At 48.5% G+C, this 17109-nt stretch overlaps 2 protein-coding genes across 3 annotated transcripts in view; one reads left to right on the plus strand and one right to left on the minus strand.

Moving 5' to 3' along the window:
- The window catches only part of Kdelr1 (KDEL endoplasmic reticulum protein retention receptor 1), an 11886-nt gene extending 4070 nt beyond the window's left edge, over window positions 1-7816 (plus strand). The window contains exons 4-5 of the mRNA XM_021199528.1: window positions 5819-6071; window positions 7068-7816. Of these exons, the coding sequence (XP_021055187.1) occupies window positions 5819-6071; window positions 7068-7102 (288 nt within the window). The 3' untranslated portion in view covers window positions 7103-7816. The remainder of the gene's footprint in view (window positions 1-5818; window positions 6072-7067) is intronic.
- Window positions 7817-10936: 3120 nt separating this feature from the next.
- The window catches only part of Syngr4 (synaptogyrin 4), a 10566-nt gene continuing 4393 nt past the window's right edge, over window positions 10937-17109 (minus strand). Inside the window, exons 3-5 of one of the 2 annotated variants that reach the window (XM_021220556.1) lie at window positions 12769-13006; window positions 11445-11584; window positions 10937-11217 (exon numbers count right to left, since the gene is read on the minus strand). In XM_021220556.1, coding sequence (XP_021076215.1) covers window positions 10984-11217; window positions 11445-11584; window positions 12769-13006 — 612 coding nt within the window. In that variant the 3' untranslated portion in view covers window positions 10937-10983. The remainder of the gene's footprint in view (window positions 11218-11444; window positions 11585-12768; window positions 13007-17109) is intronic. The other variant, XM_021220564.1, reaches the window with a different exon arrangement.

Here is a 17109-nt window from a genome sequence, read left to right on the forward strand (position 1 = left end):
AAAAAAAAAAAAAAAATGTAGTTGACCCAGCACTCAGGAGGCAGAGGCAGGTGGGTCTTTGGGTTCAAGGACAGCCTGGCCTGTGAGTCAGTATCTGCCTGTCTGTCAGTCTTTCTTTCTCATACATACACACAAAATAAAGGGAAAAAAAACCTACAGTAGCACACATGAAGTAAATCTAAAAAAATTAAAAAATTGAGATATCAAAAAGATAAAGTGCAACAGTCCTTTGTGTGTGTGTGTGTGTGTGTGTGTGTGTGTGTGTGTGTGTGCTGTGCTGTGCTTCAGTCCCCCAGGGTCCTCCAGGGATGAGAGCCGAGTGCTGGTCAGCCTAATGGGTCTATTTCTTGAAAGGCCGCCTGGAGGAGTCGGGATAGTCAAGGGACTAGGCCTGGCGCCCTGCTGCTGGGAGTGAGCTCTTAGTCCTTGGGTCCTAGTTTGCTCATATGTATACCGAGGATTATAGCTGGACCCACCTTGAAATATTACGGCTGGAGCCAGTTAGTGTCCCATGGTGTAAGAGAGGTTCCTGGGTTGTTACCAGCATGTCCTGTCTTTCTCACTTCTTTTAAACCAAAACAACTGGGGAGAAGCCACAGCTGCCACCTGACAGTGTTCTCAGAGGGGAGGTTTCAGGTATGTCACTGATTGTGTAACCTAGGTGGAACTTTCAGAGACCAGACCTTCACAGAGGCTGTGATGACATGGTCATCAAGGTGGCTGTCCGTGTTCCCTTAAGGGTGACTTATGCTGTACATGGGCATCCTTTGTAGCTACTCACTCTAGGTGGCTCATCGCCTCCCCTGTTCAGGAGCCATGTCTGGTGCTGAGGACCCTAGGGTGAACAAGATACAGGTTCCAGGCTTCATAGGAGTCACAGAAAGGAGCCATGACAGGATTGGTGTGCATGTGCAGTGGACTAACTAGCATGTAGTGATAACAGCAGGTTCCTGGGTACAGCGCCAGCCTGGGCTGTGTAGTCGGCTCCATGACAGCCCAGGTTATAACAAGACTCTTTCAAAAAGTCAACAGAGTCCAAGTTTGGTAGACCATGCCTTTAACCCCAGCACTTGAGAAGCTGGAGCTCTCTGTGAATTCCAGGCTAGCCATGCTATGTAGTAATACCTTGTCTCAAACAGCATAAAACAAAGCCCCCCCCCCCAAANAAAACAAGGGTGTTGGAGAGGTAGTTCAGTGGTTGATCACCTGTTTTGGGTTTGGTGGTTTTTTTTTTTGTTTTGTTTTTGTTTTGTTTTTCGAGACAGGGTTTCTCTGTGTAGCCCTGGCTGTCCTGGAACTCACTTTGTAGACCAGGCTGGCCTCGAACTCAGAAATCCGCCTGCCTCTGCCTCCTGAGTGCTGGGATTAAAGGCGTGCGCCACCACGCCCGGCGCTGGTTTGGTGGTTCTTAAGACAAGGTCTCTCTGTGAAGCCCTGGCTGTTAATGCGGTTTGCTCTGTAGCCCAGGCTGACCTCAGATGTGGAGAGCTCTGCCTCCCAAGTACTGGGATTAAAGGCATGTGCCACCTCACGTGCTGATTTTTGTAGAAGACATTGTTGGCTTCAGCTCCTAGCACATAATGGCTAACAACTGTCTGAAAGTTCAGTTCCAGGGAATCTGATATGCTCTTGTCCTGAGCACATGTGGTACACATACATAGACTCTGGTGCACACACACACATGTACATAAATAGGGCGAGAAAGATGGCTCAGTCATTATAAGCTCTTGCTGATATTGCAATGCTGGGGTTAGATTCCCAGCACCCACATGGTGGCTGGAAATCTTCCTGGGAATCTGATGTTCTTTCCCTTCTGGTCTCTGCAGGTATCATGTGGTGCACAGATACATACGCAAGCTAAACATACACACACATAATTGTTTTCAACGTTTTCATGTGTATAGTGCCTTCGAGCTTTCATTGTTGTGAAGAGACACATGACCAATTCAACTCTCTCTCTCTCTCTCTCTCTCTCTCTTTTTTTTAGATAGGGTTTTTCTGTGTAGCCCTGGCTGTCCTGGAACTCACTCAATAGACCAGGCTGGCCTCGAACTCAGAGATCTGCCTGCCTCTGCCTCCGCCTTCCCAGTGCTGGGATTAAAGGCGTGCGCCACCACTGCCCAGCCGGCCCAAGTCAACTCTTATAAAGGACAAACATTTAATTGAGGATGGCTTACAGCTTCTGAGGTTCAGTCCTTTATCATCAAGGCGGGAAGCATGGGGTTAGAAAGGAGCTAAGAGTTCTGTCTTGATCCAACTGCAGCCAAGAGAGGCCTCTCCCACAGCTAGGAGGAGGGTCTCAAAGGCCACCCTTCCAGTGGTATACTTCCTCCAACAAGGCCACGCCTCCTAATAGTTGGCCTAGTACATTCAAACCACTACATTCTACTCCCTGGCCCCATAGTCAGTTAAAACATATGAGTCTATGGGGGCCATGCCTAGCCATAGCGTAATGCAAAACTTCAAAAGTCCCATATGCTTTATAACAGTCTCAACAATATTAAAAGTTCAAAGTCTCTTCTGAGACTCATCCAATCATTTAACTCTTATCCCCTATAAAATCAAAATTAAAAAGCAGATCACATACCTCCAACATCACAGGATATATTACTACTCCAAAATGTCATAGTGAGGAAATACTGGACTGAAGCAAGACCAAAAAATCAGCTGGGCAAATTCCAAACTCTGCATCTCCATGTCAGATGTCAAAGCAGTCTTCAGATCTCCAGCTTCTTTCATCTTGTCGACTGCAAAAAACTACTTTCTCTTTGGCTGGTTCTACTCTGTTAGCAGCTTTCCTCAGAAGGCATTCTCTGGCATCTCAAACATCTTGGGGTCTCCAAGGCAACTTCAATTTGGCAGTTTGTGTTCCAATGTCTGGGATCCCCACATGATCTTCTGGGCTCCTCCAAAGGGCTTGGGCTCTGGTTGACTTCACTCCATTGCTGCTGCTGTACTTGGTGATCATCCCATGGTACTGACATCTCCAACTCGCTGAAGTCTTCCACTGCAACCAGGCTTCACCAATAGCCTCCCATAGGCTCTCTTCATGGTGCCAAGCCTCGAGTCCTTTGCATGACCCCTTCAGTCCTGGGCTGTCAACTGCAGCTGAGGCTGCACCTTCGCCAATGGCCTTCCATGGCCTCTCAGAGTGCCAAGCCGCAGCTGCTCTGCATGATCCCTTCATGCCTTCAAAACTAGTACCACCTGGGTGACTCTTACACATTACCAAGTCTAGCCACAGTACAAGGTACAACCTTGGCTGCCTCTGGAGCACAGCATCTTTGTGCTCTCAGAAAACACTTCCCAGAGATTTCTCCTCAGTGATGATGGTCTCTTCCTAATTTCTTAGCTCCAGCTCACCAGCATCAATTGCCCCAGCCAGAGCCACATGGCCAAAGCTGCTGAGTTCTGCTGCTTGCTGGAGCTGAAACATTGGCCGGCTTATTCTTTTTGTTTGTTTGTTTTTTGTTTTTGTTTTTTTGGTTTTTGTTTTTTTCAAGACAGGGTTTCTCTGTATAGCCCTGGCTGTCCTGGAACTCACTTTGTAGACCAGGCTGGCCTTGAACTCAGAAATCTGCCCCCCTCTGCCTCTCAAGTGTTGGGATTAAAGGCGTGCACTACCACCACCCGGCTTTTTTTTTTTTTAATATTTATTTATTTTATGTATATGAGTACACTGTAGTTGTCATCAGACACACCAGAAGAGAGCATCAGATCCCATTACAGATGGTTGTGAACAACCATGTGGTTGCTGGGAATTGAACTCAGGACCTCTGGAAGAGCAGTTAGTGCTCTTAACTGCTGAGCTCTCTCCAGCCTGGCCCTTATTCTGTTTTTCTCATCTCTCACTTAGACTCTTTCACTGTCTAAGCTGTCCTGGAACTTGCTCTGTAGACTGACCTTGAGATCTCAATGGCTCTGTCTCCTGAATGCTGGGTAAAGGCCTGCCTGAACTTAAGCTTTTCTTTACCTGGAACTTGCTGTGTACCAGGCTGACCTTGAACTCAGAGGTCCGCTTGCCTCTGTCTCCTGGCATTAAAGGTGTGCACCACCCTGCCTGGACCTCAGCTTTTCATTATAGATCTTAATCAAATTGAAAACAGAATAGTCACCACAATCCATCCCTTGTCAATTTGACACATAATCCTTACGTCCAAATGAAAACAATAAGGAGGTCATTATAATGCCTAACAGACTCACTCTCAGACAGCTGCACATGCATAAGTCTAGCTGGGTAGGGCCTTGCCCTAAGGTCACTCTTCCCTTAATCCCATTTTGTATTCTTGAACACAGGATTTAGCTCCATTCCACTTCCTGTGCCCCTTTACTCTTTGAACCATACATTTTAGATGTTTCCTTTCTAAGCTTGCTACACTTGATCAAAACGCTCTTCAAGTTAGAAAACCGGAGGACAAGTCTATGCTGGGCATTTCAGAGACTTCCTTTGTTAATGCAATTAATTGAAATCTCTTTACCTTAGCCTCAGGTAGACTCTCAGACAAGGGAAAAAGGAACATTCTTCACCAAAACATCATATGAAAATTCAAATCACCCTCAGCACCAATGCATTCCATATTCACACTAGCATGGCCCATTATGTCCCACTTAAAGCATTCCATGGCTTTCCAAATCCACACTCCTCCAAACAAAAGCTTGGTCATGCCTTTCACAGCAATATCTCAGTCTCTGGGACCAATTTCTTTCTTAGGGTTTTACCAATGTGAACCATGACCAAGGCAATTCTTATAAGGACAACATTTATTTGTGGCTAGCTTACAGGTTCAGAGGTTCAGTTCATTATCAAGCTGGGAGCATAGCAGCGTCCAGGCAGGCATGATGGGAGGAGCTGAGAGTTCTACATCTTGATCCAACTGCAGCTCAGAAGAAGGGTCTCCAAGTCCATCCCCACAGTGACACATTTCCTCCAACAAGGCCACACCTGCTAATAATGCCACTCCTTGGCCCAAGCATATTCAAACCACTACAGTGGGTGTTTTACCTGCACATATGTCTGTGCAGTGCATACACACCTCATCCCCACAGGCCAGAAGAGGGTGTTGGGCTCCTGAGACTGGACTTACAGTTGTAAGCTGCCATGTGGGTGCTGGGAACCAAAACCAGGTCCTCTAGATATGCAGCCAGTGTTCTTAATCACCAAGCCATCACTCCAGCCCCATGTTTCTTTAATTGTAAATAAAACAAATAATCCCAAAAGGCAAATTGTCATGAGTCTTGGAGGAAGGATGCACAAGGTGGGCCTTTTCCAGGAAGTGGCTGCTGCTGAGCTTGGGAGGCTCAGCGGGATGATATGCCGGGGAAGAGCAAGTGCACAGGCCCCATGGCAGGAGGAACGTGGTCTGTGCTGCCCAGGGAGGAGGGAAGAGAGGGGAAAGGTCTGGAGATTTTATTCTGAGTAGTAACAAGCCACCAAGGAATTTTAAGCAAGGGAATAACTGTGTTTTTTGGGGGGAGGTATTTGTGTAGCCTTGGCTGTCCCACTCTGTAGATCCACCTGCCTCTGCCCCCACTGTAGAGACAGGAAGAGGGGGTGGAGTTGGGTGCCTTTTGCTCTCGGGGATGAAGAGTGTGCATGAGCTTGGGCGCCAGTCAAATCCCCAGCTCTGCTGCTTGTGACTGTGGTCGTGGGAAAGGGTCTGACCGTCTCAGGCTTTAGTTAGAGGGCTGTGGTGAGACTAGAACGATGGCCTGGTGGTGTGGGATCACTAGGATGGGGCACATGTTGGGGGCTAGGGTCCGTTCATAGCACTTGCTCTGTGATGCCGACAGTGCCTCATCCTGTCCCTTACCTCTGCAGATCCTCTGGACCTTCTCCATCTACCTGGAGTCAGTGGCTATCTTGCCACAGTTGTTCATGGTGAGCAAGACGGGTGAGGCGGAGACCATCACCAGCCATTACCTGTTTGCACTGGGTGTCTACCGTACACTTTATCTCTTCAACTGGATCTGGCGCTACCACTTCGAGGGCTTCTTTGACCTCATCGCCATCGTTGCTGGCCTGGTCCAGACAGTCCTGTACTGCGATTTCTTCTACCTCTATATCACCAAAGGTAGCTGGGATGCCGGGCTGGGATGCCGGGCCGGCTGAAAGGGGTTCGCTCTCTCCCCACTCCTGTACTCCACGGGCCCAGGGTCTGTTTATTCTTACTATCACTTGAGGGATGGGGCTTCCTTTCCTGGCTTCTGGGGCTCCACCGTCCCCTATTTAGACTCTAAACCCTGCCTCCCTCAGGTTCAAGTTTTGACTCGAAGGCTGGATTACCACAAGTAGAGACCAGGCAAAGCAGGGACTCTTGCCTGGAGAAGTTCACTAATTCTCATCGTATGAACTTTTGAGTATCTGTGTGTCTAGGGCTCAGCTTTGGTGAAAACGGTAGTCAAGGCCCATCCTCCCTTAGATCCTACTGAGGAAGGTGGCGCATGAACTGTAAGGGAAAGCTCTGGCCATTCGAGGAGCACTGACTGGGTGAAGGCAGGTGTGCATTCAGGGGTGATGAGTCTTAACCAGGGCCTATGGGCATCTTAACGCCATGTTTAAACAAAAACCTAAAGACTAGGAATCAGTATGTGAAGGAAAGAGGCAGTGACGCCAGGTCCATTATCCCAGCACTGTGGGGCTAAGGCAGGACTGTGTTGAGTCTCAGGTAGCCTAAGCATCACAAAACACAGAGTCTGGGACAATCAAGACAGGTCTTAGAGTTTAGGTTGTTCTCAGGCCTAAGAATTAAGACTTAGAATGTTGGAAGGGGTAGGTAGTCTTTGTCTAGTCAACCCTGCTAGTCTGTCTGCCCCTTTCTGTAGTGATCCAGGTTTCTAGTCAGTGCTACTGAAAACAAAGTGTGCTTGTGGCCGCCTCTGCTCAGGCCGTGTGACAAGGTCATGATTCTTGTTCCACCCCTGGTTGATCTAGACTCAACCTAGTAGTTCAGGATGCAGAATTCTGGGGCTTCCCTCTCCTCATACAGCTCCCAGTGACCCTTGCTCGGGGTGGGAGGTGCTCTTCTGTAGGGTCGAAGGTAAGAGCCACCTTCTCTCTCTCTCCACAGTCCTAAAGGGGAAGAAGCTGAGCTTGCCGGCATAACCTTGGCCTCACCAGCCTTCTCTGAGGCAGGGGAGGAGGCAGAAGAAGGCTGCTGGAGACTGAGAGCCTTCCCATCCAGAGCTGACTTTGTAAAGAGCTCGCCTCTCCTGGCTCCCCACCCCTCCAGCTGGGTTTTGGGATCTATGGAGGACCCCTCTCCTGGGGAGCTCAGGACCTGAGCTATTTGTAACCTTTTGCCTTTTAGAGAAGAAAAACAAAAAACAAATCTTTCCACTATTTAGTTTTTGATTCTGATGACTTCTTTCTCTTCTACCTGGCCCTGATTTTTTTATAAACTGTGTTTTGAGTGTTCTCTGGATCAGGGCCAGGGGAGGTCGACTCCCTTCTCCAAGATCCCACCCCAGCTCCATGGTTGCCAAACACTACGTCTGCCAATATCTGCCTGCCCACCTTGGCTGTGACTGCGATGCTCCTTACATGTTCCTGGATTGGTGGTAAGAAGGAAGAAAGAAAGTTAAGGAGGGTCTCCTAATTTTTCATGATTTTTTTCTTCCCCAGAATCTTTTAGCCTTTTGTGTTGAGGGAGGGGAGGGAGGGTTGTCCTGTTTTGATAAATTAGGGAAGCTATGGCTTAGGCAGGGAAAGAGGCTGGCTGGCCCAGGTGGCGACCCAGACTACACTCTAACACCATGTTTTTGTACAGAATTTGATGGCTGATTCTTTGTTCTCTTGAAATAAACCGAGAAAACTGTCCTCTTTGCTGTTCCCTACCCGCTTTGCTTTGTACCGAACCTGTTCTACTTTTACATCATGGACCTTCTGGGGATGATCAGCAATCTGGAAGGAGCAGGAAGATGAGAAGTGGGGTTCCCAGACTCTCCAGGGTACCTGGATGTCTTGAGGTGCTGCAGGGAAGGGGTTGGGGGAATCTGATTCTTTGTTTAGTGTAGAAGCTTACCTGATGACTATCCAGACCTAACCACCACAGAGGACCTTGAAGACCAATGCATATCCTAGCCCGTGGATGGGCCAGCCCCCATCCTTCCCCCAACTGGTATTTACAAAAAATTGTTTTATGTATATGAGTATTTTGCCTGCATGTATGTATGTGTACTATTTGTGTGCCTGGTGCCCACAGAGGCCAGGAGTGGCTATCAGATCGCCTGGAACTCAAGACAGTTGTGAGCTGTTATGTAGGTGCTGGGAATTGAACTCAAGTCCTCTGCAAGAGCAGTCAATGAGTGCACTTAATGGCTGGGCCACCTATCCAGACATACTACAGATCTGGCGTTTTGATACTGTTTAATAAAAATGAAACAAGCAAAAAAGCTTGCTAGCTTTTAAAAACCAGATCTTTATTCTACAGTCTGGATTTCTGGCCCCGTTAAAAGAAGTTGGTCAGTTGAGCAGTGGTGGTCGGCAGCAGAAGGCTGAGGCTGAGTAGATGGGGCGCCTGCATTTGCCACGGTGCTAGTTCTTGCCTGTGACCTGATACCATTTATTACTGGGCTGATACTGAGTGTGGTTTTGCTTATAGAGTTAAAAAGCAAATGAAAGCTGGGCATGCACTCTGAGAGGCGGGGCAGGCAGATCTCTGTAAATTCTAGGCCAGCCTGGTCTACAAAGTGAGTTCCAGAACAGCCAGGGCTACACACAGAGAAACACTGTCTTGAAAAACCAAAACAACAGAGCAAAAACAAACAAAAAGCCAACAAAACAAAACAAACCCACAAGTGATGGCTCCACGCCTATCCCTTCCGGCTTCCCATCTCATCCTGGCTCTGGTCAGTGGCAGGGTAAGTTTTTGTGTGTCACAGTGGCCTTGGCTGCATCCTAGGTGAGCGGTCCTTAATTGAGCTCTGCCCCAGCCAGCATCTGGAGTTGGATCCTTGGTTCAAGCTTCCTGTTTGTCCTTTGAGAACTTCCCAGTTCTTAGTTGTATCTATCCCACTTTTTTGGACAAGCCTAGGGGACTGGGGCTAACTTTTCCAGAGGACTTGCCATGCCTCCATAGCCCATGGATACTTTTATTTGGTTATCAGACCCATTTCATAAATGAGAAAACTGAGGCATGGGATAAGTGGCAAGATGGGTGATGGGCTTGTTCCTGGACTTCCTGGCTCCAGAGCCCTCATGTTTAACTACTGTGTGGTGTTTTAGTGGTCCTTCTATTTAGAAGTTTGCACAGAAGTCTGAAAGAGGAGCTGGAGAAATGACTCAGCAGTTAAGAGCACTGACTGCTCTTCCGAAGGTCCTGAGTTCAAATCCCAGCAATCACATGGTGGCTCACAACTATCAGTAACAAGATCTGATACCCTCTTCTGGAGTGTCTGAAAATAGCTACAGTGTACTTACATATAATAAATAAATAAATCTTAAAAAAAAAAAAAAAAAAAAAGCCTGGAAGAACACAAGTGCATGGAGTCAGCAGGTTCCTGACTGCTCATCTCTGAATTGCCTCTTTGAATATGGTTGAAGAGCCAATCCATCTAACAGAAATCACATTAAATGTTGAAGACCTTCCACTCATGACAGCATAGAAGGCTTAGGCCCATTTCCCTGGGGAGAAGGCCTCTGTCACTCTCCTATCCTCTGCATTGGGCCAATGTTGTGTGGTTTCTGTGCCTGACACAGGAAGCCCTCACAAAGGACATGCTGGAGCCTAAATCTGACCTTGAATTTCTGTCCAGTTCGCAAATGCTCTGCAGGGCATGCCAAGCCTTATACAGGTTTGACTGTGTCAGTTGTATGTGTATGTCAGGGTCTCATATATCTTTGTATGATCTTCCTGCCTCTGTCCTGAGCGACTGGTTATAGGTGTGCACTATCACATCTGGTTTATGTGATGCTAGAGATTAAATGAACCCAGGGATTTGTGCATGCTGAGCAAGTACACTATCAACTGACTTACAGCCCTTGCTCCCTATTTTAAAAAAAGTCTGTCACCCACTAATACACATACAAAAACCAAACTAAAACCAAAAATAACAAAGATATTTAGTTGTTCTAAAGAAACCACTAGAAGGATAAAGAGGGTTGCTCATCCAAGACACTTGACATGGCCGAACCAAAGTGAGCTGTGTTGTGAGGTAAGGTGCACAGTGGACTTTAATAGTTAGAATGGATGTACAGTGCTGCATAGTACCTGTCAGTGCTGGGAATGGTGGCACCCTGTCATCCCAGTATTGAGGCTGGGGGATAGTAAGTTTCAGGCCAGCCTGAGTTACACATGAGGCCTTGTTTTACAAAGAAAGAAAAGTTGAATTTTCATATTGATTATATGTTGAAACAGTAACACATTGGATATATTAAGTTAGATGAAATATATTGAAATTGACTTGTTTTCTTTTCTAAGGAAGCCTTGAGCAAGTCTCTGGGTAAAGGTCATCGTCTGGCACACAGTGCCCCCGCCTCATCCCTCCTAGCAGGACTGTGGCCTAGTGACCCTGGGAGATGTAGAGTAGAAACACTTGCCTGCTTCCCAGGACAGCCGTGAATGTATTGGAAGACCCAGATCTCTCCTGAACCGGCCTCATTCGTGGACTCAGCGCCCTGACTGACCCTCACACACACCACTGTTGACCACCTTCACCTCTCTGGGGTAAAGAGCTTGGGCAGCTGGGCTGGTGCTACACTCCTGTTCACCAGAAGGTCTTTTCTCCCTCAGCCTCAGCCTCAGATGCAGCAGGAGGCCCTTGTGCATCCTCTTCAAGGCCAGTGTGGGCTCAAGGTGCAGGGAACATAGCAGGGCATGGTGCTTGGGGGTAGCACAGAAATGTACCTGTTGCAGGGGTCTCCCCCTCCTCCTCTTCCTTCTCCTCCTCCTCTTCCTGCCACTCAAGGGATGGGAGAGGAACAGACAGGACAGGGTTGTTCAGAAACCCCTCAGAGGGGGCTATTTACTCATGTATACAGGCTGTTTAGCTGTCTGGCATCATAGCCAGGCGTGGAGCCTTTGGAGTAGTCATGTAGGGGGACAGGGCTGAGCTGGTGTAACTCAGACTGTTGGGGCCTGTGATGGGAGGGTTGGCGGGGCTAGTAGTGGATGATGGAGAGAGGGTGTTCAGCACCACACTACCCTCCTCCAGGGAGCGCTTGTAGGGGACTGGAGCCTCATCTCGGAGGTCCTGGAAGGCTAGGTAAGCCTGGAGTATCTGTGGGCAGGAAAGGGCAGGATTTAAGTTGGCTAGGATGGGAAGGAGGCCCCGGGGCTGGCCTGGGGGATGCAGTGGATTGCTGTCTGCTCAGTACCCAGGATGGGGATGCCTGAGGAAGGCAGGCTTAGAGATGACTGCAGAGGCCCGGGGAGAGTCCTGGCTCTAGTCACTAGATATACAGCCCTCCCAACCCACCCTGGAGTGGGGCCAGGGCTTGTCCTCACCCAGATAGGGACGGAGAAGAAAGAAAAGGCAATGGCTGCCTTGGCGCTGCTGTTCCCCAAGAGGAAGTGCTTGGACTTCGAATGCTGCCACTGGCTGGCTAGGAAGCAGAAGGCCACAAACCAGACACCTGCCCAGAGGACTAGAGGGGCAAGGAAAGAAGAGACCTGGAAGAGCATGCTGGGGCAGGGGCAAGGTGGGCTAGGAGTGGGCTAGGGAGTCCTGGGAGACACACACACACACACACACACACACACACACACACACACACACACACAAAAGGTGCTAAACCAAATCCCCAAAAGCCAACCTCTGAAGTGGAGCTCCCTGTCTAACATAGCACCCTTTCATCTTCAACTTCATCAGAATCACAAAGGAACTCAGTTCCCTATGGGCCAGTCCCATTTCATATGCTCAGTAGCAATCTGTGAAGGGGTCCTTCACACAGAGGGCCTTCCCACTGCAGAGGTTCTCTGACAGAAGCAGCTTCTGGCCCTGAGCTGCTAAAAATGCCTCCTGGAGAGGGGCAGAGAGGCAGTGTGAAGAACACCCGAGGGTCGGGATATAAAGAGTGGGCTTAGAGGGCTGGAGAGATGGCTCAGTGGTTAAAGCACTGACTGACTGCTCTTCCGAAGGTCCCGAGTTCAATTCCCAGCAACCACATGGTGGCTCACAACCATCTGTAGTGGGATCTGATGCCCTCTTCTGGTGTGTCTTTAGACAGCTACAGTGTAGTCATAAAATAAGTCTTTTTTAAATTAGTGTTTCTCGTGTGCCAAGCTTTCAAGACGGTGGACAGTGGTTATGGAGACTGCTCTGCTGTGAAGCATAAGGAGGGTCACTCACAGGGAAGCAGTGGCTCAGCCACATGACCACCTCAGCCTCGGTTTTTCTTCTAACATGAGAAGGTGGGCTCTTTGAGCTGGAGGAGAGGAGGCACACGCCTTGATGGGGCACCTAACACTGGGCAGTGCCCAGCAGGCGTCCACATGACTATGGGCATCCTGTAACTTAAGTCACATTCACAGTCCCCTGCAAGGCAGAGGCTTCACCCTAGTGTTCGCTGAGGGCCCTTCATCAAATCCCCGCCACAGGGTGGACTTTTCAGGCTCTGCTTAGTGGGCTAGGGAAATGAGTGTGAGGGAAACGTAACCTGGGCTAGACGCTGAGAGGGGACTGGAAGGGACAAGGACTAGAAGATGCTTCCGGGAGGAGCCACCAGACATAGGTTTGATGGGTGGCCCAGGACTGTGAGCTGTGGGCGCTGGGGAGGAGCCTGAGAGGGCTGAACAGAAGGGTAGCTCTGCATGGTCCCTTGGAACTCACCAGCCAGAATGAAGTCCAAGAGCTGGAAGGCTATCTTAAAGCGGGTGCCTACGAGGCGCCTCCCATAGGCGTCTATGGCAAGGAAGACCAAGCAGCTGAGAAAGGACAGGAAGCCAGCTCCTACTGCAAAGCTACAGGCCATGTGGTTGCTGTTGAGGACGCAGCGGAGCTGAGGAGACTCTGTTCTGTTCTGGTAACCATCAGTTAGTAGAGAGGAAAAGATGACCAGGGAAAAGACCTGTGAACCACATCGGAAAGGGTAGACATCAGTGCCCTTCCAAGATGTCCTTCCCTTCGGTGGACACCTGGGGACAGGCCATTCTGCAGCTGCCCTTCCTGTTCCAGTCTCAGAGCCCCGTCTCTGCCTTTGCCTCCTTTCCTCCTGGGCTCTGGCCTCATCCTTTCCCTACCATCACCCTGTCTCCTCTCTGCTCTTCCTGACCATGGTCCCCCAGGGCCGCCCTAGTTCGTCACCATGGCCTCCAAAGCTCTCCTGCTGACCTAATCTTTGTCACCCTTGCTTTGCTCCAGACTTTCCTGCCACCACTCTTATTCGGGGCACAAAAGCTAATAAGGGGCACACACCCCAACCCTGTTCTCCTAGCTCTTCTCTCCCTTCCTGGCTCACAAACCCAAAACTCCACCCAAACACTACGTGTTCAGTCCCAAGTCATTTAAAACATTTTTTTAAACATTTGTTTTTGAGTCAGGGTTTCTCTGTGTAGCCCTGGCTATCCTAGAACTCTCTGCAGACCAGGCTGGCCTGGAACTCAAGAGGTCTGCCTACCTCTGCCTCTCAAATGTTGGGAATAAAGGCGTGCGCCACCACTGCCCAGCTCATTTTTAATTTTTTTTTTAAAGATTTATTTATTTATTATATGTAAGTACACTGTAGCTATCTTCAGACACTCCAGAAGAGGGTGTCAGATCTTGTTACGGATGGTTATGAGCCACCATGTGGTTGCTGGGATTTGAACTCCAGACCTTTGGAAGAACAGTCGGGTGCTCTTACCCACTGAGCCATCTCACCAACCCTCATTTTTAATTTTTAAAATATATTCATTTAATGTATATGGATATTTTGTGTACATGTATGTTTGTGCACTAATTATACACATGCAGTGTCCATGGGGAGACAGGAGTTACAGATGGCACTCTATGGGTGCTGGGAATTGAACCTGGTACCTCAGGAAGAGCAGCCAGTGCTCTCAACATCTGAACCATCTCTCTAGGCCCCATTGCTTTTTTGTTGTTTGTTTTATTTTTTGTTTGTTTTTCGAGACAGGGGTTCTCTGTCTTGGCTGTCTTGGAACTCACTCTATAGACCAGTCTGGCCTCCAACTCATAGAACTACCTGCTTCTGTATCCCAAGTGCTGGGATCATAGGTATGCACCACCACTGCCTGGCACTCTGGCCCCGTTTTAAAAAGATTTTGAATTGCCCATGTTTGTACACATCTGTGCTGTGCATGTCTGTAAGCCAGAGGAAGGGAGGGCATCGGGTTGCTTGGAGCTAGAGAATAAGTTGTGGGCACCAAATCTAGGTTCTCTGTAAGAGTAGCCAGTGTGGATTTCTGAGTTCAAGGCCAGCCTGGTCTTCAGAGTGAGTTCCAGGACAGCCAGGGCTACACAGAGAAACCCTGTCTCGAAAAACCAAAAAAAAAAAAAAGAGAGAGAGAGAAAAAGAGTAGCCAGTGCTCTCAGCTGTCAAGCCATCTCTCCAGCTCCCTCCTCCTCAATTCACTTTTTTGAAATAAATGTTTGAAATGGTCAAAATATACTGGAAAATGTGCAAAGACAAAACAAAGATGCAGTATTGATTACAGAATTAAAATGCCCGCATTTTGCTCTTTTACGTCACAGGATGTCACAAGCAGCCCTAGCTGGCTTTGAGCTCACAATCATCCTCCTGCCTCAGCCTCTGAAGTTCTGGGATTATAGGCATAGGACACTACATCTAGTTTTTGCTTTAGAATTCCTAAATAAGCAATACAGCACTGCCCTGGTAAGGGTTCCCCATCTGTGCAGCCTACAACCACACTGCATAGAGGTGCTTTTCTGACAATGAGTATTTGATACGGAGGAAGAAGAACAAGGTGACTTTATCAGCTAGTCAGCAGCAGAGCCTAGGCTTGGACTCTGTCTCAAGCTTGATCCCGCCTTGGGAGGAGTGGTTCCCACCAGTGCTAATCTGTGAGAGGCTGAGGCCCTGTCTGTCACACTGCAGTGTGACAAGCCCTGTGTAGGCATAGCAGGAGCCTATGAGCATCTACTGAGTGGATTTATTCAGGGGCTTTCTTCATGGATGTCACAGGCTGAGAAGGGTTGAGGAGTGGGACTATAGTTTGGAGGGCAGGGCAGGGCAGGGCAGAGGAAGGCAGGGCAGGGTCAGCTCAATGTGGAAACAGCCTTCAGGTGGTTTGAGCCTGCATGCTGGGGGAGTCAGTGGACAAGGGTTGAATTTTGCAGGGAAACCAAAGTTCTGGGGCTGAATTTTGGAAATAGTAAGTTGAGATCTGGACCTGAAAGGAGATTTTGCAGGGTATGGTACATGCCTATAATCCATGGTTCTCAACCTTCCTGGTGCTGCGACCTTTAATATAGTTCACCATGTTGTAGCCCCAACCATAAACTTATTTTCATTGCTACTTCATAACTGTAATTTTGCTACTGTACTGAATTGTAATGTAAATATCTGATAAGCAGGATCTCTGGTATGTGACCTCTGTGAAAGAGTCATTTAACCCCCAAAGGGGTCATGACCCTAGATTGAGGACCTACACTCAGAAAGTGGACGCAGGTGCCAGGAGCCAGCCTCAGCTACATATCCAGTCTCAGGACAGCTTGGACTTTATGAGACTCTGTCTCAAGAAACAGAAAAAGAAAAGGGAGCACTTGCAAGAGTCAAGAGGGAGCACTTGCAAGAGTCATAGGGAGCACTTGCAAGAGTCATAGGGAGCACTTGCAAGAGTCAGAGGGAGCACTTGCAAGAGTCAGGGAGCACTTGCAAGAGTCAGAGGGAGCACTTGCAAGAGTCAGAGGGAGCACTTGCAAGAGTCAGAGGGAGCACTTGCAAGAGTCAGAGGGAGCACTTGCAAGAGTCAAGAGGGAGCACTTGCAAGAGTCAGAGGNAGAGGGAGCACTTGCAAGAGTCAGAGGGAGCACTTGCAAGAGTCAAGAGGGAGCACTTGCAAGAGTCAGAGGTTACAGAGCTGGCTCCTTTGGGAACAAGAAGTCTTGAGACCAGCCCTCAAAGACCTCAACAGCTCTAAGATATGAAAGTTAAAATGTGGCTGCTCAGAGTTCAACTTGGGTCCCCTGGAAGAGCAAGAGCCATCTTTCTAGCCCCTCATTTGAATTTCCTCATGCATCGAGAGGTTCTAAGAAGATAGCCAGGACCATTCATAAGGATTAGAGAAGTACTCTAGTGTACTGTCATGTGGCAGTGGACTGGATAGGGTGAGGCAGAAGTTCACAGAGCAGGTTTGTAGGGAGATCAGAGCCCCAGCAATTTAGAGACATTTTGGATGTAAAGCTGGATCTGGTGATTAATGGGATGTGACTATAAGCAATGAAGTTCTGCAGAAAGAAAGATGAAAAGTTGGATAAAATTTGAACCCTGGGACAGGTTCTGCAGGGTCTATGTATGTCTGCACACACAAATGCAAATAAGGCCTCAGCAAATGAGTGTGAAGAATAACCCTGGCTCCTTGTTCTTTTCATGCACTTTGGTGTGGGGGTATGAGGTGAAAGGCTGACCCTAATTTATCCTGCCTTTGTCCTGCCCCTCCTTCTCTCTCCTTTGCTTTATAAGCACAGTAATTAGTCTCTCTTCTTGCCAAGAACTCTATGGTTAATCCATAAAGGAAGGCTGTAATAGTCTGGGACAGGTGGTTCTCAATCTGTGGGTCGTATATCAGGTACCCTGCATATCAGATCCTTACTCTATGATACATAACAGTAGCAAAATTACTGCAATGAAATAGCAATGGAAATACTTTTATGGCTGGGGTCACCACAACATGAGGAACCACAGGGCCACAGCACTAGGAAGGCTGACATCCACTGCTCTGGGAGTGAACGGTTCAGTCTGGAGGAAGACTTACATAACATAGCTCATGCCAGGACAAGGCAAGTCGAGGAGCGGAGACACCTCAACTGTTTCTCAGCTCATATTCTTTTCACCTGTGCGACCTCCCTGCAACTGTGCAGCAGTCCACAAAGGGAGTGTTAAGAGTTTACTTCTCGGCCGGGCGTGGTGGCGCACGCCTTTAATCCCAGCACTTGGGAGGCAGAGGCAGGCGGATTTCTGAGTTCGAGGACAGCCTGGTCTACAAAGTG

Source organism: Mus pahari, chromosome 1 (genome assembly GCF_900095145.1).
Source record: "Mus pahari chromosome 1, PAHARI_EIJ_v1.1, whole genome shotgun sequence".
Classification (NCBI taxonomy): domain Eukaryota; kingdom Metazoa; phylum Chordata; class Mammalia; order Rodentia; family Muridae; genus Mus; species Mus pahari.